This window comes from Eutrigla gurnardus, assembly GCF_963514095.1.
Source record: "Eutrigla gurnardus genome assembly, chromosome: 13".
In the NCBI taxonomy this organism is placed as follows: Eukaryota; Metazoa; Chordata; class Actinopteri; order Perciformes; family Triglidae; genus Eutrigla; species Eutrigla gurnardus.
In genome coordinates, this window is record NC_139936.1 from 19,131,431 (window position 1) to 19,155,919 (window position 24,489).

General features: G+C 42.6%; 1 protein-coding gene across 3 annotated transcripts in view; it reads left to right on the forward strand.

Moving 5' to 3' along the window:
* Window positions 1–4,624: 4,624 nt before the first annotated feature.
* The window catches only part of slc4a4a (solute carrier family 4 member 4a), a 50,949-nt gene continuing 31,084 nt past the window's right edge, over window positions 4,625–24,489 (forward strand). For 2 of the 3 annotated variants that reach the window (XM_084024857.1, XM_084024855.1), the window contains exons 1-3: window positions 10,136–10,223; window positions 14,638–14,811; window positions 24,090–24,225. In XM_084024857.1, coding sequence (XP_083880983.1) covers window positions 10,151–10,223; window positions 14,638–14,811; window positions 24,090–24,225 — 383 coding nt within the window. In that variant the 5' untranslated portion in view covers window positions 10,136–10,150. Of the gene's footprint in view, window positions 4,772–5,596; window positions 5,695–10,135; window positions 10,224–14,637; window positions 14,812–24,089; window positions 24,226–24,489 lie in introns of those variants that run through there. The other variant, XM_084024856.1, reaches the window with a different exon arrangement.

The window sequence follows — 24,489 nt, forward strand, 5'->3', positions numbered from 1 at the left end:
TAATCTGAAGGCCACATGAAATTTGGAGGTCTGTAGCGATTGACTCTGCAGAAAATTGACAACCTCTGTGCACTATACGCCTCAGCATCTGCTGACCTCGCCCCGCCATTTTACGTGGCCTACCACTACTACTACCACCTACTTCGTGGCTGAGTTGCTGTCGTTCCCAATTGCTTCCACTGTGTTATAATCCCAATCCAAGACAGTTGACTGGAATATTTAGGAGCGAGGACGTTTCACGACTGGACTTGTTGCACAGGCGGCGTCCTATCACAGTACCACGCTGGAATTCACTGAGCCCCTGAGAGCGACCTGTTCTTTCACAAATGTTTGTAGAAACAGTCTGCATGTCTAGGTGCTTGCTTTTATACACCTGTGTGGCCATGGAAGTGATTGGAACACCTGATTTCAATTATTTGGATGGGTGAGTGAATACTTTTGGCAATAAAGTGTGTACCTCAGGTATCCCCCTTTAATAACACACAACAAATCAATTTCTTTTTAATGTAGATTATTTGTATCTTTTCTAAGTCTATGTGACTTTGTTAATCCCCTGATTTTTCCTTTAGCACCACAGTGAGGTTATTTGTGGTTTTGAATTAAATGTCTCTGCAAGAATTTCCAATAATTATAGTAACAATAACATGATCAGGTACAACAAAAGAATATGTACAAATCTTTGGTTTGAAACTTAGTATCTTCAAAATGAATGTCTCTGGGAATATTTCACAACTGTACTTTGTGTGTGGTGCTAAGTCAAAAATGTTAGGCTATCACGCTAGAGGGGATTATGGTGAACATCAGCATTTTTGCATTGTTGATGCAAGCATGTTAGCGTGCTGAGATGAGGATTTGGTTGATAGCACAAACATCCTTTTTATTTGTATTATGTGGGCAGACACTTCATTTAAAAATAATATATAAAAGACTTGCTTCTTTTTGCAGAAGTTAGCATTAATAGGAAATGAAACAACCGCGAGTCCTAAAATATACAACCTGAAAATATGTTCCCAGATTTAGTTTTCCGCTCAACACAGTCATCAGGTCACTACAGGTCACAGCAGGAGGCTCAGAAGAGGCTGTTTCTCCTCACAGACCTCTGCCACATAACTTACTGTACACTGAAACCTCACATCTGTATGCGAACATCTGCCCAACTGCTAACATACACATTAAAACATGCCACACTTTCTCTCTGATCTAAACAAGATGCATATATTACTGATCAGGACAGTAGTGTTATCGTGAGCTGCTTATAATTGTGATTTTTCCTTCAGGCTTTCCCTCCCCATTTCCATCTCCATTCATCGTGCCTGACCTCTGACTTCCTGTTTGGGTTTATTCCAGGTTTTACTGATGGTTATCTGTCACAGAAGTCTCCAGGGTATTCTTTCAAAAGTTCTTGCTAATTTATTGATTTGTTAGCTGCTAGCTGCCTGCTCAGCCCTCACCATGTTGAGAGCCATGTGGAGGATATGCCATGAATTTTGGATTTAGCATATTTTGGAAACTTAATAATATAATCTTATACAATTTTGCCCTTTTTTAATGTCATGGTGTGGCCTGAGGAATTTCAGAGCAAGGTGCGAGGTAGAAGTACATTTCCCGGAACAATTTTACATCAAAGACATGAGCTGGCACCAAATAAAACCCTGTGGAAAGACAACAGGGATGAAAACAGAAGCAGCAGATAGTCGAATGCATCTCAAACTACAAAGGGCCAAAAAGCTGATGCAAATACCTTTCATATCCTTGAAGTGAAATGAAGTCGAATACTTTATGTTTCAAAATTGAATTTGAAGTAAAGCTGTGGGAACTGTGAGTCGTCTCTCTCGACTTTGTTGCCTCTTTTTTCCACAAATAGAAACTTGTCGCCTGTGGTGGAAAACGTGGAAAAACTGACATGCTTGGGGTTGAATGTGTAAAACAGCAGCTGTTTTGCATTATACACTCATCTATGAGGGACAATTACATGCGTCTCAGTTAGGATGCACTGATGTTAGCCGTAACAATATTTTGTGTTTTGATTAAAAACAGAAAAAGTTGTTTTGAGAACAAATTTCAACCCTGGAAAATATAAGTATAGCGAAGGAAACAGCACATCAAAGCAATTTTAACGTCCGCCATGATGTTCAGGTGAAACTGTTTTGTTTAATCTTTAAATAGCCATCGTTTCTGCATATTAAATGGACTTTTATATATGATCAACTGTTTAAGAAATCATATAGCAGTCTTTGACTTATGCTCAAATTCTGCTTCATATAACTGATTATTATTTAATAACAACCAAATCATTTGTGATCTTCTTGAAATACAAATATTAATAGAAAATGTACTTCTTCTCTGTAGTATGAAATGACCTAATTAAATACCTTGTTTGTAAACTAGTAAAATATTTGTATCTGCAGGACTTTTGAGAAATAAAGCAGATATCAAATCAGGTTAGAAAGTGCTGACAGACAGACAGACAGGCAGACAGACAGACAGGCAGACAGACAGACAGACAGACAGACAGACAGACAGACAGACAGGCAGGCAGGCAGGCAGACAGACAGACAGCAAAGTGACATGACTCTCCGGGTGATGTTGTGGCAATAGCCCCTAACTTTCCAAAAAGAATCAGGTGTCAGCCACTTTACTGCGGATGAAACATTAAACATCGAGTAATATTCAAACTTGACTTTCTTTCAAGTTAAATGTTACTGAATATAATCCAGTTCAAGTTTGAAAAACATGAGCTCACTGCTGTGTCAGAGATAAAAATGTTACACAGCAACCAAGGTTAGTCTGCAGACATTCAAAGAGCTGCCAAGATGTCTCGGTCACGTCTGAGTGTTACATAACACCGAACACAAGGTTTCATGCTTTTCAGCAATTGAACATTAATGGCATCACTGCACGCTTCTTTTCTATTGAAAAATACTTTTCTGAACCAATATTATGATTGGAATATGAACACATCACAGCTCAACGCAACGTTTGTATTGCATACAGATTAAGACATCTAGGACCAATAACCTAATTTGACTCCACCAAAAATTATATTAAAGCCCAGCTCTGTTCCCATCTAAAATGTATTTAAGCTTCTCAAATGAGTATTTTAAAAACATTTTCATCAAACCAAAGAGAGGCATCGCACTATATGAAACTTATTATTGGCCTCATTTAGCTCATTGTTTTGATGTTATGGCTCATTTATTGAAGCGTTCAGTCTCGCCGCTGTCAGCAGGCAGCTGTTTTCAGAAAACAAGCTCCAATAAACCCGTCAATCGAGCTTCAGCAGGTTTATAAGACACAAGCCACTGCATGGTGGATGAAGTAAAACACATAGAGAGCAGCTGAGGAACTATCTTGGTGGAGATCAAACCAGAGCTAAAAAGTAGCAATAAATGGACTTGTCACAGCAGGGGTGGATGAAGTATTCAGATCATTTCTATACAAGTGAAAGTCCTTCATTGAAAATGTGTAAAAGCGTGTAAGTATAATAAGGAAAATGTACTTCAAGTATATTATTTTTTATTATGGATTAATTAGCTGATTGCTTTGTTCTCCACCTTCAAGAGCCACGCTAAGGCGTGGCTTAGAGCTAACCAAACTTGCAACCGCATCTAAACATATAAATGAATGTCCTGTTTTTTCTTTTTTTCTGTTTCTTGCTGTTTTGTATAGCTAGTTTTACTATGTATATCTTCTGTTTTTTCTGTACATCAACATCAACCTGCCTAATTTGGACTACAGATGGAAATTAGCCATCAACGTGCATTGTCCTGAAATAATAAATAAATAAATGAGCCTGAAATGGATGGATAGCCTTAAAGGGCCACTGTGGAGCTAAAAACATGGCTTTCTTAGTGTATGAGTGGAAAAGTTAATTTGTTTATAAGCACCTGAATAATTGTGGTGTGAAATTATCCCAACAGATCGTATCTTTTCTTTTATTTATGGTCCAGCTAAGTATAATCAGATCATTTCCGTCTTTTAAATCATAATACAGACATTATTTGAATACAAATCACAGACACAACCATCTAATCAACTCCATTTAAAGCTGATTGCTGTTGCACCTGTTATATTGCAGATGATTAAAAAGGTCACTGTATAATTTCTGGCATGAAGGTAACGACAGTGAACCTTGTCTCCAGCAGAGGGCGCTGTAGATTCAAAAGACAAACAATGCCAGCAATTGTGTCATAAAAAGTAACTTCAGTAATCCTGCAAAACATTGTAGACAGATGCTGGACAAAAATATCCGTGGAATACTACAGGGATGCTTTCTTTGTATAATTTGGGATTAAAAATAATATGTCATTAAATGCAAATAGCTTCATGGACAAAATATTTGATGTTATATATATATTTTTTAATAAGTTTTACTGGTGAGAGCCAACAAATATATATAGACGATAATATATATGACATTTAAATATATATTTTTTCTAATTATGTATAATTTATTTTAACTTGTTCTCATTCTGTGTGTTTTTTAATGACGCCCGCAGATTGCTGACTAAATTGGCCCCGTGGCTGCGCGGTGACCTCGGGTGATGCTGGTGCAGCCGTGCAGCAGGTCTGACCTCCCACCGGAGGAGTGGCGTTGACGGAAGGACGGTCCAGCGGCGGATAGAGGCGGCGGCGTGCAGAGCGCGAGTCGCCGCGGACGATGCCTCATACAAACTTCCCCGAGCTGCGGAGGTAAGACTACTTCACCTGCCCGCCACTGCAGGGGTGACACCAAGACACCGAGAGCCCACAACGCACAGAAGCCACAGCGGTGAGTCCTTCACTCCTCCTCGAAGTCTGTCTGCGTTTCTTCTTCTCCTCCTCCAGGCCTCGTGTGTGCGCGCGCCCAAGGCGTCTCGTGCGTAACATTTCTATTCAATTTGCAGGTGCCTTCAGGGACCTCAGCGACTTTTTCTCGTGCTTTGTGTCACCTTTTTTAATGTGTTTTTCCAAATCGTCATGTGTGTCTAGTCCAACATGTATATCAGAAACTAACTGTTTTTATTATACCGGTACGTTTCCATGTATTGTCACTTGTCTTTTCAATCTGTAACTGGCAACCTGTCTTGGCCAGGTCTCCTTGGAGGGACTTAAATAAAATAAAAAATAGTTATCACACGATTAACTTATTTATCACACGTGTTTTTGTTTTGGTTATTTCTTTGGGTCGGTTAGCTGATTTATGATGCTGTTGAGGAATCTCAGCAAATGCATCATGTTAATGTTGATGCTTCATCATGTTCTGTGATGTGTCCAGACATTGATCACAGGATCACTGCTGTTGGATTGTTCCCAAAGAGATCATATTTATCATATTTTTCTTTAACAAAAATGTAAGTGTTCCTGCAGCCCTAATGTGATATTATTTGCTGTATTATGTTTTAAAATAATCAAATAAATGATGGATTTTTGGACCTAAAGCAGAGCCCATAACAAGTCTCACTATGACACTTTTGCTGGGTGGTTATTGTCACATTAGACACTTTCCTTTCAGCCATGCACTTCATTGTTGTGAAGGACTCTGAATGTGTATTTGAATGTGTCTCGCGTCCACAAGAGAGCAGAGGAGTGACCCCTCCGTGTGTTGCTTTGTCAGGTCAAGCATCAGCAGCCGCTCTGGTGATCCGCTCTGCTCGGCACATTCACTAAGGAGATTTATCACACGCAACCCGCAGAGATGAGCAGCGGCAAGAAGTAAGTGACTTCCACAGGCTATAATGAATTGATTTTCACTCTGAGCTACTTGACCTTTTTTTAAATACATTGAGGACGACACACCTGTGTGCAGATTAGCCTGCAAAAAGGTGCTGGTGCTTATTATAAGGAGCAATGAATGCGTAAAGATCAGGTGCACTTCAGGAACAAGTGGTTTGGTAATGAGGCTGGCGTGTTATAACACGAGGAACCCCCCACAGAGCTGGATGTTAACACGCTCCTTAAAGGTCATTTAAAGTCTGAACTTGTTAAACTTTAAGCGTAAAAAAGACATGTCAGCCCTCTAATTGCTTTGCACGGATCCTAGCCGTGTAGGAATACCTCACATATGATTGTGCGTATGTGGATGCTGCACAATCACAGCTTTGTTACTAAACAGGCTTTATCGATGCATCTATGAAAGAGGACTACGACCAAACCGGGCTATAGATCTTTTAACTTGAGGGCAATGAGCAACCCAGGTGACACTGTGTCGTTGTTAATTTGCGGTTTCTTGTTGCTGTCAGCATGTCATCATCAAGAGTTCGGCCCCGCTGATGCAGAATACGCGCTCCATTAACTAATTCAATCGTCTGGATCGTGTGAATCTGTTGCCTTAATGACGCTGGTATCCAAATAGCTGTAAATGGGTGCAAAAGGCCAACAATGGGTAGAAAACGGGAAATTAGTAAAAACAGACAAAATAGCAATAATTGAGTGATTTAAAAAGATTTCTCATGATGAATTTGGAACTGCAATTTCCACGTGACCCTGATTCATGTAAGGTTAACAGTGGGAACCTTCTGGTGTGGTTTGCGCGACTATTTACGAGAAGCAAAGCTTTGCATCTCTGCCTCATGCACAGTGAAGTCTGCTGTCAGAAGAAAGCCACACATCTCCCAAAAGAAAAACCGCACGCCTCCTTTTCATTGTGTGGAGAAAACCCTTCCGAGGTTCAGTGAAATGTGATATCTGACGACATTCTGCCTTCACTGCGTGAGGAGTTTGAACTGTGTGCAGGATAACCAGATGGATGACCCGCACACGTTTATTCACATCGCGATGACTGCAGGAGATGCATGTATGTCATCATGACACAGACGGATGCCTTCAGGCTGTTTGACGTTTCCATGCTTTGGATACACAGTTGACAGTTGCATCAGCTCGGTACGGACTAAAGGACACTCGCCGCCCCAAACAGATAGTGAACATTAGCTACATGCAGATTACTGTCGGCCCTGCAAGGACAGGCAGACTGATAGGTTATCTATGAAGTGAAAGACTGATAGCTGCTCATATACAATCAGGAGTGCAAAGTAACAGCTTGTCAAGTTTTGATTGCTTGCACAACTTCTAATAAGATTGTTTTAGGGTTAAGCTATTCATTATCAATACAGGAATGCCTTTGATTATTCATTCAATGAAAAATCCACTGAGAAATATTTTTACACTCTAATAAGGACAGGTGTTGTAAATGTCATTTGCATTCCTCGGTTTCCCTTTTGGTTCTTTTTTTGTCCTCATGGTGTCAAAAAGATGTCGATATTTCCTGTTAATAATCATAATCATTCACTAATTGTAGCCTATTTCACTCTGCACTTTAAAGAGTGAGGGAGAGAGAGTTTGTTAACCTTAACTGATATTCTCTTGTCGATTTACAGTGTATTCTTTAAATTTAGTAGAATATCAAAACCACAATAAAACAGTAACTCGTGTCAGTTAGTTTATATTACTTTTTACATTCTGCTACTGAAAGGCCTCCCAGTCATTCCCTGCTAGGGTTTATTCGGATCGTTTTGCTTCAAACTAAATTTAAACTCTTTTCACTAATTAATTCTAGTGCAAAACTTTGGGAAACGATACATGTGACCTTCATGCAGGGAAACCTAACAATCTGCAGGCAGAAGCGTGTTGGAAAAGATATGTTGTAAATGATCTGCTGTGCAATGTTTTAAATTAAGGAGTGATTAAGGAATTATGGGTAATGTAGGACATCCGTTTCTCAGGTTGAAACTAACAAAACGGTGCAAAGGGGACAGGTACATAAAATATATATTTTTAAAAAGGTCTACAAGCAGGTTTTTTTAAATCAGAAATTAAACATTAAAAATGTTGTATGCAACGGCAAGGATGTTCTACTTCTCACATTATGTCTGAAGCATAAACATTTAAACATTTAAGTAAGTCTCACAATGTCTCATAGAGTTCAGTGTAGTAATACAACTTGGGTGCAGACCTGCGTGGGCGGTCGGCTCAGAGGAGAGCAGAGTTTGGCCTGTTATGTCCGAGATCGTTCCATAGGTGGCAACGGAGGAGGTAGGAAGGCCGGCAATAGAGGAAAGCTGGTGAAGTCCAGAGATAAAAGTGTGAAAGGATCACGTCGACCCAGAGTTACACATCAGAGTTAAAGCTTGATAAGATGATAAGACAAGCTTTTGAGGTTTCAAACAGCATACTGCATTTGAATTTCAGGTCATATTAAATGCTTTAGAATGAATGTTCAGTTGGGAGCAAAAACTTTCTCTAGAATCTGAAGGTCATTTTTTTACTTTTTTTATCATAGGAAAGACAAAAAAATAGGTATATAGGTCAGTAAAACACACGTATTGGAAGTGTCAGTGTGTTCTGGAAAATGACACAAAAAACAAACTTGAGCAGCTTTATTTCCAGAATAATTGACAAACAAACACAGGGCGAGTTCCAGTGTTCTGCGTTACTTTAGAAGTGTTGTTGGGAGGGTTTTTTTTCATAGGGTGGCTGGACAAAACCACCGGCAAGTGTTAACAAAAATAATCTGATTGCATAGAATGTTTTGTCTGTGTAACTTTTTAAAACATGAAAAGGATGAACTGAACCTGTCGGTAGACGTGGCGTGAAGGTCACGATGCAGAGAAGGTAGCTGAATCCCAACCAGCTGGAAGAATACCGTTTGGTAGCTGACCTTTGACCTCTGAAGACCTCTGTGACCAGGGCGCCCCCCACCATTTTACTGCGCCCACACCGTCCAGCCCACTTTGATCGAGAATTAATTAAGTTGAACATTAATGAAGGTGTTATTGACGTTATGGCATCAAATGTTAATCTTCTCAATTGAAGGAGTTACCAGACACCCGCAATATTACATTTATGCCTCATAAAACGACAATATGATCAACAATCAACATAATTGTCTATGTGATATGACAAACAATCAACACTAATGAATCTTCTCCTACAACTATAACTGCTTATATTAATATTCATCAATACTAATATTGTCAGGCAAGCTCTGATTTTCTGTGGCCAAATCTGACTCAATATCACTTGTTTATTTATAGTAAAAAATAATTAATATCAGGATAATTGTGAACCTTTCAACTAATCTGTAGCGAAACAACAAGAAATGTTACGATTGTTTAAAAAAAAAAAAACCTATTTGTCTGTGATCCCATTAGGATAAACCCGGGGCTTAAGCATTTCCAGTATTATTGTGACGTGGCGTTTGTCGGTGACTGATTTGGGCTTTTACGCCTTGACAGCGTCCTGACAAAGTTTAACACGTCAGTGAGCCGTTGGTGTCAACGACTGCTGTGATTTCTCGATTCCGATGCGAGCAGCTGAGCGACAGTATGTACTGTATTGCCCCCACCACAGAAACAAACAAACAAAACTTCCTTCCAGCCGCGGGGGCCGGCCCGAAAGAAACATTTTCCCCAATCCTCCTTCACGTCGATGTCTGTTGGGAAACACGGTTTGTTTGATGTGTGTGTGTGTGTGTGTGTGTGTGTGTGTGTGTGTGTGTGTGTGCGTGTGTGTGTGTGGTCATTTAAGTAAAGCTGGCGTAATCCTGTAAGGGCGGATGAGTAGACAGACATGTGATGCCCCACTTGTTTCTTAGGTGGAGGGGGGGTGACAGGCATTACCGACCAGATGGAGAGGCTTTGTAGTGTGTGTGGGCGTGCGACTGATTAGACACAACACCAACTGGTACTTTTTCAGATGTTTTTTAAAAATGTTTTATTAATGAAACCCCTTGATTCAGTATCTTGCAGTTGAAGTGTGGACAGAGAGACTGATCCAGATCTCACTGGGTTCCTGTCTCAGGGTTTTGTTTTTTGCACATGACCAGCCCCAGTCACTCAATTAGCAGAGACTTCCTGTCCTCTCCCTCACCCCCCCGCCTCCGCCAGATTAAACCGTACCTATCGACCACGCGCCCTGCCCTCCTCAAGGACGGTGCGCGTGGTTCACTTCGCTTGAGGTGCCGATCTGAAGGTGCTGTCGCAGAGCTCCGAGGTGGTCACAGGGCGCGTCCTCATCCATGGGTCTTTAATGGGCGGACATGAGCGCCACCAGTAGCACCAGACTGACCCCCAGTCCAAACTTACTGCAGGTGAACGAGCCGAGGCGCTATGGCTCCACGTTGTCTCTGGAGGAGAGGTGTGAGCAGTCTTTCTTCCTCTTTTACTACTACAGGATGGAGGATGAGGCGGTGCTGGACCGCGGGGCGTCCTTACTCAAGAAAGTCTGCGACGAGGAGGAGGCCGAGGGTGAGTTCACGTTCATTTTACCTTCCGTGTGATGTAGACTGAAACGGGAGAAACCCAAATGTCAACAAAAATATTTTTCCAAGATCCCTCAGATGTTAGCAAATCTCTATTTTGGGAGTCGAACTGTGCTACCTAAAACTTAGCAATCATTTATTGTTTCAGTTCCTCTGATAGTTCTTTTCCAAATAAAAGGCTCAGCATTTAAAGAAACAGGAAGGACCTCATTTAACCTTTTAGAGGCGGCCAAATTTCACACTTCCGGCAGGTACACCATGACGCTTACCTGTTTAACGAGCTGGCACGAGAGCGATGTAGAACACGGAGCATGTCACCCTGTGTTTACCTCACTAATCCCCTCAAAGCCCTACAGGACAACACAAAGGAACGGGGGGAAACTTATATTATCTGCTGATAATATAATATCTGATATGTTTCACACCGCCGGGGCTGCAGCTGAATGAGTCTATTATTCTACAGGCAGTGATAGTAATAATCCCCAATAGGATGAAAAGGTATCTTCTATTCTATAAGAAGACATCTGAGTGCTGCAAGACAAAATGAGAACAAAACACTGATTTAGTTTCATACATAAATATTTTTATATACCTAACTTCTGTATCATTACGTGCAACGATTGATTTCCATTAATTTCTGTGAAATATAAATCCAAGTCTCTTGAAACATGAGTTATGTAATCCATAACAGTGAACATCAAGTCTGCATTTTTTTCATTATTAGTGCACCGTAATGCAGCGCAAATGTTGCAAATCAAACTGTATTACTATGCAATAGGGCTGCATGATATGAGGAAAATATATGCCTAGTGATATCTAATCATATTGAATATCTAAGAAATTAGGAAACGATTTTCCAACATTCTTTAATTAAATATTAACATAATAGAAAACATATTCCTTCACCCCTTCTGTAGACAACCGGCCTGTTTATTCTTAACTTTATTTGGAAATAAAATCAAAATCCTTGTAAAAAAAACGAATTGGCCAATAAAGGTTGTTCTGGTCTTTTTTAACTAACTCAAAAAAAGTCCCTGAGTGCAGCATCGATGTGTTCATCACCCCAGGTGGTATAACAATAAAAAAAATAAAAAAAACTTAAAATGTATTGTGCAGCCCTGCCATGCAGCGGTGATGCAACTTAAACAAAATTGAATGTGGAGCTGATGTGATAGATTTCACTAAAGCCAGCTTGAAAAGCCTGCTGATCATTTTGTAACGCGCTGTATAGAGAAATGAACACAAGACAGTGGCCGTCTAGAAGGGCCGTCAACACCCCGGCGTGGTTTGTAAACCTGATTTGTGGGAAATTAATGAAACAGGCAACGCTGCTGGTGTGATCCTCGAAGCAACTTGGTTACAAGATTAGAATCCGTAAACCAGAGTCAACACTGGAATTTGCACAGCGGTGTCGTTCATGCAGGTCAACATTTTGTCAGGTGTCACCTCAGCTTGACCCCTGCTTTAATCTTTCTAACTTCCTGTGCGTAACGCAGCATCTCAGCTGTGTCTGCATGTGTCCTCGTCTGCTTGCTGAATCTATCTCTCGTTTATTTTTTATTTTTTTAATGTTTTATCGCTGTCCGACAGACCGACTCAAAGACTGATAAAAAAGAGATGACATTTCTTACATTGTGTAAGATAAAAGTCTGCAAGAGGAGCTTTGGTACAGTGGCCTTTTATTATTTTTATCTGACACAGATTAGTCTGTGTTTTCCACTCGAGCTTAAATATTTGGTATCTGAACTCTGCGTCACAGACGGTGTCAAAGATAGACGATTGCATGTAAACACTCACATCTGGTGTGACCTCAGGTCACATGTTTGCATTCCTGTGAGAATCCAGATTTTGGATTTTATAGCTGAGTCAGAAGTAAAGAGGATGTGTAATAATTTAACCAAAAAAAAAAAAACAGTGGTTGTTTTGCATTAGCATGCTGTCGGTGCTGCGTGGCGTGTTGCCATCCTCCCTACTGGTCTGGGCAGGTCCCAGCGGCGCGGTTACTGGGGGAACTGGCGGTGGCGTTGCCTCTCCTCAAAAATCCAGCGAACTAAACAAGCCTCCCGGCGAACACAAGGATATTTCTTTCTTTCAGTCTGTGCTTACAGGCAACTCCAAAAGACGTTCTTCTTCGGCACAAAAAAAAGAAGAGGAAGTCGTAGCACAAAGCTGCTCTGGCACTGTGCAAATCTTCCTTTCCAGCTCCTTGACTCGACTATTTTTTATTCCTTCACTCTCCTCTCTTTCTTGCTGTCGTCCAGCCTGTGCAGACGTCTTCACGCTCTGCTTTATTGCACATCTATCAGCTCTAATAGCGCCGTGGTCTTTGTTTCTTTCCGTCCATCTATGTCTCTGCTCTCTTTTTATTGTCACTTTCCAGCCATCTGCTCCCGAGTCTTGTTTACTTCATGAACCAGTGTGAAGGTAACAGATAACATAATGATACTGGGGCATTTAAGTGAAGTCGTTAAGCTGTCTTTATTTTAAAAATAAAGTGGTGTAATTTAAGCTGTCAGATAAATGAAGCAGAGGAACAAAGTACAATATTTAACCTTTTTTTGGATGGTGGAGAAGAGGAATAATCCAGCATACATGGGCCAAATCACAGCTATTAAAGATTGAAGCACATAATCAGCAGTTGAAGTACAAAAATATCCCCATCAGACCCAAAACACCCTCAAATCCGATACAACAATTTGTTTTTGATTTGATTTTGAAAAGAACAAACACATTCTGCGTGAACTACATCTACAACATGACGTTTATTCATCGAGCCAATCCTCAATTTAATCTACCGTTATCCTCAGACTGAACTTTCAACAACTTGGAGTTTTGTTTCCTTGAGCAGATTAAGTTTTCCTTCTATTCTTCTTGTCTAACGAGGTCGTCAGGGATTTAGCCGCGTGCGATTGAAGTAGTGTTTTTATGTTTTTTCCATAAACATGGGGCAGACGCCATCTTTGTTGAACCAAAAGCCGAAAGCGCAGCAGCTCCGGTGTGGGTGATGCAGGTCCGGCTCCAACCGTTTGTCTGTTTTCTCCTGGAGTTTGGAGGGATGGGGGGGGAGACAAAGTATCTATATTATAGCGAAATTATATGAAACACAAGTTTTGAACATTTACTAATAGCATGTTTCTAATTTGTGTTTCTTTGTAGTTTGCAAGAGAACTACTAGCGGATGACATCCAGTATTTAACAGCAGGCCAATATCTGCTCAGTGTGTTGGTTTAACCTCACTCTGAAAAATCACCTGGAAACCTGTTGAGAAAGAACGTAGCACAGACAGAAAGACTCTGTTGTATCCCTTCACCTTTTAGATCTCCCTCGTGCTCAGCTTTAGCTCGGTGTACGTCAGTGTCAGTGAATTTAGATGACCCCCCCCCTCCAAAAACAAAACCCAAGACATTGTGGTACGAGTGAATAATGAACGCCGTTGTGCTTCAAGAGAGATCATTGTTTGTCGTGTTGAGGGGTTCAGCCACTTCCTGGTTGGGTCATGTGCGGTGCTTGGCTCAGGGCTACCCGACGTTTGACACTGATCACATAGAGCCTTTTGTTCTTTTTATATCCTTCCCCCTGCTTAGGAAGGAAAACCAAGAATGGTGGTCCAGGTTGTAGGTCTCAGATCCGGACAGTTTCTGAAAGGTAGACCCGGGACTAAAATGAACAGGAACTTCCTGGTGGAAATGTGGGTTTAGTGTCCCAAACCGGGTCTTAATGTAGTTTTTCTGCAACGGTTCCTGATGCCGACGAATCCACTTCCAGTGGAGCTTCAGATCTTTCAAGCACGTTTGCAATATGGCTCAGTGCTTTGTGTGAACACACTAACACAATGTGTGATTGAGGCATGTGAGGAGTAAGATCTCCTCTTCATGACAGCTGACCTCAGCCAGGTGACCCCGGCTTTGAAGAATGGATGTATAGCACGTTGGCATGAATTCCATCTGAATGGCATGTTATTAGCAAACAGTCTGGTCTGCTTGGCTTAATGACCCCAAACCGCCCAACTACATGTAAAATGGCACGTCCTGTTGGTGTTGTGCCAACATGCATAACGCTGGATGTAATCGTGCAAGTAGTGGCGTCTTCACTGCGACAACCTCCTTCTGCTTCTGTCCAAATATTTGTTTTGACAGTGTAGTGCAACCTCCATCACCCCGCTCTGCTGCGCTCTCTGGAGAATGTGAGAATGTTCCCCGTTTATCCCGACTGAGAAGTGTTCAAGATCGTGTTTGGGTTGGTGTTGCGTTTGACTCATTTTGCAGCGCTGCAGTGGTTTTATTTATTTGGTGATTTTCGATCGTCTTTTTCCAGAAAGCACTTTCAGTGCATCGTAGATGTCTGCATTTTGTCGGGATGTTCTCGTCAGAGAGTTGATCCTTTTTGTTTTCTTTGTGTAGGTCACCACACCATCTACATTGGCGTGCACGTGCCCAAGAGCTACCGGCGTCGGAGGCGTCACCGTCGGAGGGCCGGCCACAAGGACAGAAAGGAGAAGTTGACGGAGAACACCTCTGACAAGTCGGACACAGAAAACAACGACGAGGCCAGCAACAGCATCCTCAAACCTCTCAGTAAGTTCTGATGGACTCCATGTCGGGGCTGATTAGGGCTCCTGTCTGTCTCTGCTGCTGAAGGCTGCTCTCTTTTCCCAGAAAAAAAGCCCCCGTAACTCCCCGTGACCCCCAGAGAAAGTTGCTGCGTCCACTAAGTGGCCAGAAATAGCCACGCATGTCGCGCTGAGTGACGAATGCGTTTGGACAGAGCAGTGTGAATTTTCATCGGAAGTATCCTCCGATATAATTGCACTAGTGCTGATACGAGTCTATGCAGCACAGTGTGCGAGTGCATGCCAGCCTGTGCTTTGTCCTCAGCTGTAGACATAAGTGTGTCTGTCTTTGTGTGTGTGTGCGGACGCGTCGGCATCTATATGTGTTATATGTGCTCTGGTTCTCAGCTGACTGGAGCCTCCTCTGTCCCATAAAGAGTGTAAAGTGCGATATGCCCTTCAGGCGTAGCCGCTGCGACAAAGGGCTCCGTCCCAGTTCAGGGGCGACTTGAAAATGAAAAGGAGAGGTTACATTAGGCTGAGTTAAAGTGTAAGCCCACTTAACTGATGTCAGCATTTCCACCCCTACCGTTGTTAAAGTGCAATTTATTACTGTAGTTCCAAAGTTTGGGGGTTGGGAGCTAAGGGGACAGAAGATGATAAAATATTGAAAAATATTGCTAATTGAGAAAATTATGTTTTTTTTCTGAGAGAGATTTACCTCCAACAGCTATCCAGATGAAACAATATGAGAAGGGAACATCCTGCTATGGTTGAACTGCTTACAGCTCATAGACGTAAAGGGTCGAGCCAAAAAAGGTTGAGAACCACAGATTTATTTCTTTACTTTGAAGGAAGGGGTTCTCTGATCACAATAACATGCAGGTATTTTGTAGCAAAACAGAGGGTTCATCTCTGCTTACATGAGACGTGTAACAGAAGTCCTCCATGAATAAGTCTTCAAATGTCCTTGCTTTCTGACAAATCCAAAAATAAGGCCGGCCACTTGTCATTTCAAGACAATGACATCATTTTTACGCAGGAAGTGACAAGAGGAGCACCAGAACTGGATTTGACATCAGTTGATGTGGGGGGATCTTCTTTAGGACATAAATCCAATCAGAGAATAGATTACAGCCAGCCCATCTGCTTGTTTCTACTGACTGTGATGATGTATACTTATTTTATTTTTTAGACTTGTCCCTTGACCACAGTCTGATGTATCTGATGTTTCTGATATCACGTCGCTGGCTGTGTAGAATGGGGAGCAGAGGAGCAGTGTGAAGCGTGATATGCTGGCTCCCCCCTGATTTATCCTGCTTTCATTTATCGTAGATACCTGATAACAAATCCAGGAATCCAGGGGACAGATCTCAGTACGACCTCTGTGTTGTTCACAGGTGTATTTTTGTGCTTTGGAGAGGCGGACTAGGACCAGCGTGTCTTTGTTTTCTCTCCTGAACACATTACCCTATCTCTAACCCTGAACTCAAGTGTCTGGACTGCACTAGTGGGCCGCGTCCGTGGGGGCCGCGAAGGCTGCATTTGATGGGGGTAAATATTCCGACCTGTTGTGTGTAAACAGCTCTGCAGTTACACTTCGGCCTTGCCAGTTCATTTACTCACACTCGGTTTCACTAGATTAGTCTGTATTTGCAGATAAGATGGACCGTAGCCTATGAGCGTCTCGGAGTTGTTTTGTTTATTATGCCGGCGGCTACGTGATTGTAAAGTACGACCTTCGTGTTGGCGTGAGGTGACGCCATGGTTTCCCACTGGTTAATTAACTTGTGATACTGATTGACGTCACGGCAAAAGTGCAATCAAAGCATCTGACGCGGGGCTTCCCAGTGGGCTGGTTGGCATATCCGACATTTTCTAACCAGCTTGTTCCTTTCTATCATTGTACATCATTATTCCGTCGTACGATAAATGTCAAAACTTTCAGCTGAAGAAAAATATATTCCAAATCAGCCAAATGTTGATCATTGAAAATTTCGCAGTTTTAAAAGTAAAAAAAAAAAAGGTCCCACTTTATGGTCGCTCTCTCTGGATGCAGTGTGACTGTGAACACCATTAGCTGACAGGAAGTAAACAACAACATTACAGGTGTATTCAGGAACAGAATATGTATGAAAAGCCCACCGTCGATTTCTGAAAAACACTCTGTGAGTTCCGATGAGGGAACATGAAGCCTTACACACCTGCGTTTGTTTACAGCAACAATGGTAGTCTCCATTGATGGAAAATGAGACTGTGTTGGCAGGAGAATGGGAGCGCTGACATTTCGCTAACAGTCAACACCGCGGTGCCCTGCTGGTTCGTAAATACTGTTGATCTGACGTAAAAGTCTGCAATGGAATCAATGAGGTGCGCAGTGAGACGGCGTAACATCAAACAGTCTGTGTTATTTTAGAGTCGATGGTTCATTTACTTTATTGTGGGTAAACAGAGGTTTGTACAATTTATAAAACATTTTATGTGAAGCATTGAAGGCGGAGTCTGCGATCCTGGAGGGTTCTGAACACCCAAACAAATGCGCCCCTCCGGCCGTGGCACGTGCCAGATTCACCGCCCCTCCTCACCGCCGCCGCCATTCTCTTCATGCATCCATGGCCTCTCCATGGATTGGATTGTGATCACACACTCTAGCCCCTTCTTTTTTTATTAAAAAACAACAGAAAAATAACGGCATCTGTGACTGTAAGAAAGAACCAAATGATCAGCAAAAGGAATATTTTCTGTCCAGTTTCTCTAAGCTGCATTTGCGTACATGGCAGGCAACACGAGGCGGCAGCTTCCATTGTTACTAAGAACAAGCGCAATTCATTTTGGTGAGCAGAGATGGTTATAATTAAATAATATTTAGTAGAATATAGCTTTTAGCAAAAACCTGTTGGTAGAGCAATTTGTAGATACGGTAACTTTAGATTGGAGCTTGAATACAAAAGGCAAAGAGTTCGAGAGAATGAAGCTATTATCATAAAGCTCAAAGTTCCTCTGAGGAACTTTGTAACTGGTTATGAAGCGGTCTCAATGTAAAGCTGATGCCGTGGCCTACTGGAAGTAAGAGAGGCACGGGAGAACCAGAACCAGGATTGCACGTGGTAGACTGTCAGACACCTGCTGCAGTAAAATGAGAGGTTTTCTAAAGGGAAGCTGGTGGATCGGATACTCCGTCGCTTATTTGTGTATTTTGCTATTTGTGACTCCAGAGCAGCTCTGCCTTTTGAGAAATGTATTTCAAACTGGAATCTCTCAGGCATCCAATAATTGACAGGCATGTAGTTTACCCAATGTCCCCCTGTTACTCTCAGCCCTCCTCTGTGTTACTCTCTCTGGGAATCGGGGGGGGGGGGAGGCCCTGGTCTGTTGTCTGGAACGACATCCTCTTGTTTGGTCAGATGGACGCTGCAGGGACAAGAAAGTACATCCGCCTGGTTTCATGCGTGTCCACTGCAGGGCCATTTGACCTCTGCTCATTTTGATGAACATGTTTTTTGGATGGGGGGGGGGGGGGGGGTCCAAAGCTTTTCCCTCTCCTTTTTTAGTAGGATCAAATGTTCTCTTTAAGTGGATTACAAAGATTACTGTGAAACTTGGTTCTGATACAAATGGGTTTAATTTCCCAAAGTCAGACAGAACAAGCTGCTGTGATGCATTCACGTATTTTGTCTCCCGACTTCACTGCAAAGATACACGCTTCTCTCAGAAATGACAGAACAACCCTCAGATTTATATGAAGACTTTCAAAATTGATTAGATAAATGAAAGGTCGAGGTAGAAGCCTGGCTGCTTTTCTTCTGGTTCCTGAGAAGTTGACATTTTGAAGCTCGCCGGCGTTTACATGGCAACGGTAACACGCGTTATATCCCTAAACATTTACAGCTCTCACTGTGAAAGTAAACTACACAATTCCACTTGGAAGTGTTACACAGTGCTTGATATCCTCCACGTGGTGCCAAATATTTCCCCTGAGAGTAATGAGGGTCCAAACTGTTTTCATGGAGAAATAGAAGTGAACACGGCCCGAGACTGGACGCACTAGAGCAGCACACTGAGAGATCCTTCAGTGTCATAGGAAAAAATAAATTGTATCAGAAGAAAAGGTCTGTGGATATTGATTGGATAAACTACTTAAACCTTTGAGAGGCCATCGTTTTGTTTGACTTTGTTTGTTGTCACGATGAGTTAATCTTCCTTGATTGAATCAACAATGTCTTCCACCCACAAACAGTCACAGTCTGTCTTTATCCCTTTAGTCTTGTGCTCATGCAAGCCTCCTGGCTTTATTTCCTGCTGCAAACAATAGGACATTTTTGGCATATACAACGATAATAAATATTATTACTCATGCTGGACCGTGAATTGGGTAAAATGATCATGGATCAAAGATTTTAGGCTGCACGTTATCATGTAATAGAGATGTATAACTTTCTTTCATTAAAGTGAGTGACTAGTGTTACATGGTATCCCGAATCTAGAAAAGTATTGCAATACCCTGCCTTTAAAACCGGTACAATACCTCGTATATTACTACCGGTACTTTAAGTAAGACAATGCAGAACAATAAAAAACAAGGAAAGTAAAAATGCCGCTCTAATAACTGATCAAATGTTCTGATAAGATTCGACTCACTATCTTTTCTGAATCTGTCCAAGCATCTCCTGTAATTCACATAATCCACCAAAGAGCAAGTGTTATAGTCAGATTTGACCATTAAAAGCAGTCCGACGGTGAGAGTAACATTCTCTTAACTAACACCACTTCTATACAACCCAGTGCTTTCTACAGTTACTGTGGTTTTAGCAGATTTACCTTATCGACTTCTCACAGAACTTCATCTGAATGTATTATTGTTTTTGTTGTTATTGTATCATTGTCCACCTGAACTCTCACTGATGTGAGGGGGGGCTTTAAGTATGGATATGGAGATCATTTGGCATGGTATCACTGGACAAAGTGATGCATTAAGCCCTTTTGTAGGCAAACTGAGAAACAAGCTTAAACTTGACCTCGCTGTGATGAGTTGCATTGGGCTGTTTGCATTGAAAGCACTGGCTGTACATTCAGTTTATCTGCAGACAGCAGGGGGCTTCATTTCATTTCAGCTTGTGCCCCCTCAGCGGATATTTGTTACATTCTCATCAGAACCTGCCCCCCCATCAGCGATCACAACAAAATACCAGAGCTAGATGCTCTGAGTATAAACACTGTGCTTTAATGACTCCCCCTCTGGCTGTTACTCTGCATTCAACCCAATCCCTGTCCGCTGCCTGCGTGCTAGCTGCCCTGCATACTGAACGTCACACTTTGGAAAAACATTTCCTGCACTCTCGGTCATCCCGCATTGAATGAGTGACGCCGAGTTGCATTATCGCTGCATGTACAGTCACAAACAATGGACGAGCTATTAGACACCCTCGTACAGTGCGGAGTTTTTCCAAAAAGGTCAGAGGCGATGGACGGTATTTGTGTAGGATGCATGTCAAGAGTGGGACTAAACAGGCCTTTAGTGGCAGTCACACTGAGCTTTCTGCTGGGCAGCGGGCATTCTTCCTCCATCCCCTATCCCATGAGCCTCTGCTTCTGGGACAAAGTCCTCTTTGTATGCCCGTGGCTCTTGGCTAGAGCACACAGAGCTTTGAAATTGCGTTTGAACGATGGGATTTTCATCTCTATCCCTCCTTTTCGTGCTTGCTCTCACCCCTCTTTGCTTTCACTCTGCACCGAGTCTCACCCCCGAACCCTTCTCACCCACCTCCCACCTTCCTCCGAGCACCAACACAGTTCTTGTTGCCCTGTTTGAGGCTTTGCTGGAGGGCATTGGATAGGCAGCAGACATTTCTCATGAAGAACTATAAAATCCCTCTTGGATAAACTCTTGACAGTTTAGATGCCAGAAGAAGTTTCAGAGTTAATTCTTTCAGGGTGGGAAGGACTATCTAAAAATCGCACATATTATTGAAGTCCCACAAAGGTATCGGACAATATGAACATTTCATGTCATGATTATCTTTACCAAAATAATTGGGATTCATGATCCCAATAATTAGTGAAATATGCTCTTAAAAATGAAATAAGACGATCATAAATCATAAAGTCTCATTGCATAAATAAACGATAAATTCATAAAATAAAATATTTAAATCAGGCTCTCTTTTTAACTTGTCTAACATGATTGGGAGCTCGCTTTTTAAAGTCACTCATGACGATATTATCCTGATAATGAAAATTTACCACGATCAACTTTTATATTATTAATTATATAAATACTATATAGTTTGAGCATTCTGTTAAGATAGTGTTTCCTTCAGCAGGGTGTCCTTACCTTGATATCAAACGAATTCAAACAAAATGAGTATTTCTGGCTTGTTTTATTACATTGCATTGCTATGATAAAGTATTTCACTCTGCTCTCTAGAAAGCTAACCCCGACTGCCCTGCTGGTCCCGTGTCTGTTTACCTCTTCTTTTCATGTAACTGTGTGCACATCGGAGGCTATTGGCTGTGAGTTTATATCCCCGAGGCTTTGGCCCTCTCCTTGCACTGCTTGCTATTGTTTGCATGCAATTTTGGTCATATATGTATTTAAAGCGGGTTTTCTAACTGTTTACTGTAATCAGCATCAAATTGCCCTGGATACGATGTCAGCTAAAAGGAGTGAAACGCACATGTAAATTATTCCACCCAGGGTGTCATTAAACACGTTGGGTGACTTAAGCTAGTTGCAGCTTGTGTGTGTGCGTGTGCGTGTGTGTGTGTGTGTGTGTGTGTGTGTGTGTGTGTGTGTGTGTGTGTGTGTGTGTGTGTGTGTGTGTGTGCGTGTGTGCGTGTGTGCGTGTGTGTGTGTGTGTGTGTGTGTGTGTGTGTGTGTGTGTACACCAGCAGACAGTTTATCCCTCACCTAGTAATCTTGCAGCTGCTTGTCTGGCTAGTACCTGCTGCTGTTGTTTTTGTCCTGCAGAAAAGACAATAGGGGGAGATTGCAAGCCTTCACCTCATTTACTGTTTGACCGAATGAATCAATGAATCAATGACTCATTGTGGTGCTAACCATTTATTTACTGTGGCTTTCTATGGCAAGTTTAGGAGTCAAAAGGGAAACAATGGATAACTGCATATTTGGAATAATAATAAAAATGCTAACATTTAAAGACATCACTGTTTCCCTCAGGATATGTGGTGTCTGGGTGGACCTCGGATCCTCTGCTCCCCCAGAAGAAAAACTTTAGATTTAATGTGAAATACATCCATCCGGTGCACTGTGAGAGCAAAATGAAGAGGCTTATGAGGAACTTTGAGCTCTAGTTTACAATGTAATCATAAACCCAATGGTTGTATAGATATGAATGGTGATGACACGCTAAAAAACCTCCCGCCAACAAAGCAGCCGGACTGGGTCAGTGTTTTAAGACCGTTCAGGTGGGATGCTACACGTCGCTGCAGACCTGGGAACAGTCCGCCGTCCCGCTGCACAGCAAGCGAGGGCACAGTGAGCGCTAAGTTCACGGCCCCAGGAAGTGGCGAGGTCCAGGCGAGGGGTGCTGTAAAGGTCACGAACGGAGCCGCGACACCACCTCCACCCCCTGGGCCTTTCCAAGCCAACCTAGCACCCTGAAGAGGCCCCACAAGGGAGACCCCACGATTAAGAATGAAATTGGCAGTAAAAATTAGACCACAGTCGAGTTAATTAATAAGAAAGACTGATATATTCAATATCAATTGTCAACGCTCTGGTGCCACAGTATAGTGTTATGTAATCAGATCAGCCAGCTTTGTTATGATCGCTTGCACACACACACACACACACACGTTTGTGCTTCTGTACTTGTGAGGACCCTCACTGACATACTGTGATTCCTTAAACCGGACCTCGACCAAATGCCCATACGCCGAAGCCAATCCTAACCCCAATCTTAAAATCAAGTCTTAACCTGTTGAAGACTGGATGACTACAAAAACTTTTTCCAAAAAGGCAGAGTCCTCACAAAGATATTATGTCCAAGAGCAGTAAAAACAGCATATTTGGTCATTTTCCACATAGAGCAATATAATATATTCTTCTTTTGACCTGGATTTACATATAACAGGTGCACCCGAATCACGGGCCTTTTAAATGGAGACAAGCCTTCATTAGTGTCATTAGTTACAGCTGATAAATCAATAGATCTGCTGTAAACATGTCCATTGGCTGAGGATTGGCTGAGTAGCAGTTGCTTGTCAAAGGAATATTTATTCAGTTCAAAGTGAAATTGGGGTACATGGACCATCCTGGCGCCGCAGCACACAGTTTTAAAGCGTACCCTTTAAAAAGCCTGATTGCACATCAATCTCCATCATGCATCTAAGACACACAAGATGAGCAATCCTTACACACACTTAAGCAAGCTGCAGCTCTAATGACGCCCCATTCACTGGTCTTGTGTGGCTGTTTGCTGATGACAATAATCTTTGTGTGCAGTGTTGGACATGCATGTGCCTGCGTTCATGAAAGGGGCTATTTATTGTTCGTGGGCTGTCCACTGAAAGTCCAAATATTGTTTCCACGTGTTGGAACAAGCTGTGTTGGATGTTTGATGTTTGAATAGCAGAGAAAAGTATAATTCATACATCAACCCCCGTTGAAATTCTATTTGCGTTGCTCTCAAAATATTCAAATGAGAAGACAAGAGGAAGGAAAGCCAAGCCTCTGCTAAAGAATAGGCCAGTTTGTGGACCATTTCCTAATTGTTAATGAGGGGCTCCAGGGCAGCTTGCCAAGGCTGGAGGGCCAATGGCGAAGGCCTGTTTGGACAGCAAAGGGGGAGCGGAGAGGGAGAAGGGGCTAGCTGTGGGGACACTGTCACTGAGGGGACCCCTAAACCCCATCGGCCCCCTCCTACCTGGTCCACAAAGTGCTGGAGCAGGCAGCTGAGAGCGGCTGTCACTTCCACCCGAGACTTTAATGAGGGTCGAGCTGCTGCTCTGGGACTCTGGCGAGTTTGTGTAGCTTGCCGACTGCTTTCTGAGGAGCATCCTTGGGTCAGCTGGTTTGGAGAGTGAAGGGGGGGGCGGGGTGGGGGGGGATCACTGACTTTTTAAAGATGTCCAACAACAACAATAACCAGGAGGAGAAGGAGGAGAAAGAAGAAGACACACAAGGGAAAGAAGAGGAGGTCATGGTGAAAATCCCACCACCTCCACCTCCTCCTGAGGTCAACGGGAAGGGTCCAGCAGAGGAAGGGAAACCGTGGCCCAAACCCTTACCCAACGGGCACCATTGCCAGCCTGTGAACCGTAGTATCTTTCCTCTCTCCGCAGTCTCGCCGGCAGCCGAGAGGATCCGCTTCATCCTCGGGGAGGAGGATGACGGCCCGGCGCCCCCTCAACTCTTCACGGAGTTGGACGAGCTGCTGTCGGTGGATGGACAGGAGATGGAGTGGAAGGAGACGGCCAGGTAAGGACCTCAGAAGTCCTATATATATATGTGAAATTGTAGCGATGTTAAGAAAGTTCACCTCATAAACTGTTAGTTGTCTTCAGAAAACCTGAACAGACGTGTTAACTTCAGTTGTCAGTCGAACATCAGGGAAGTTGCTCTGCTTTGGATTTGCAGCAACATGAAAAGTGAGCTTGCAGGGTTTCGCAGGTTTCTCCTGTGTGGCCTGCCAGTGGGACGGGACGGGACAGAGATGGGCTGATTGTTTATACATCATTAACG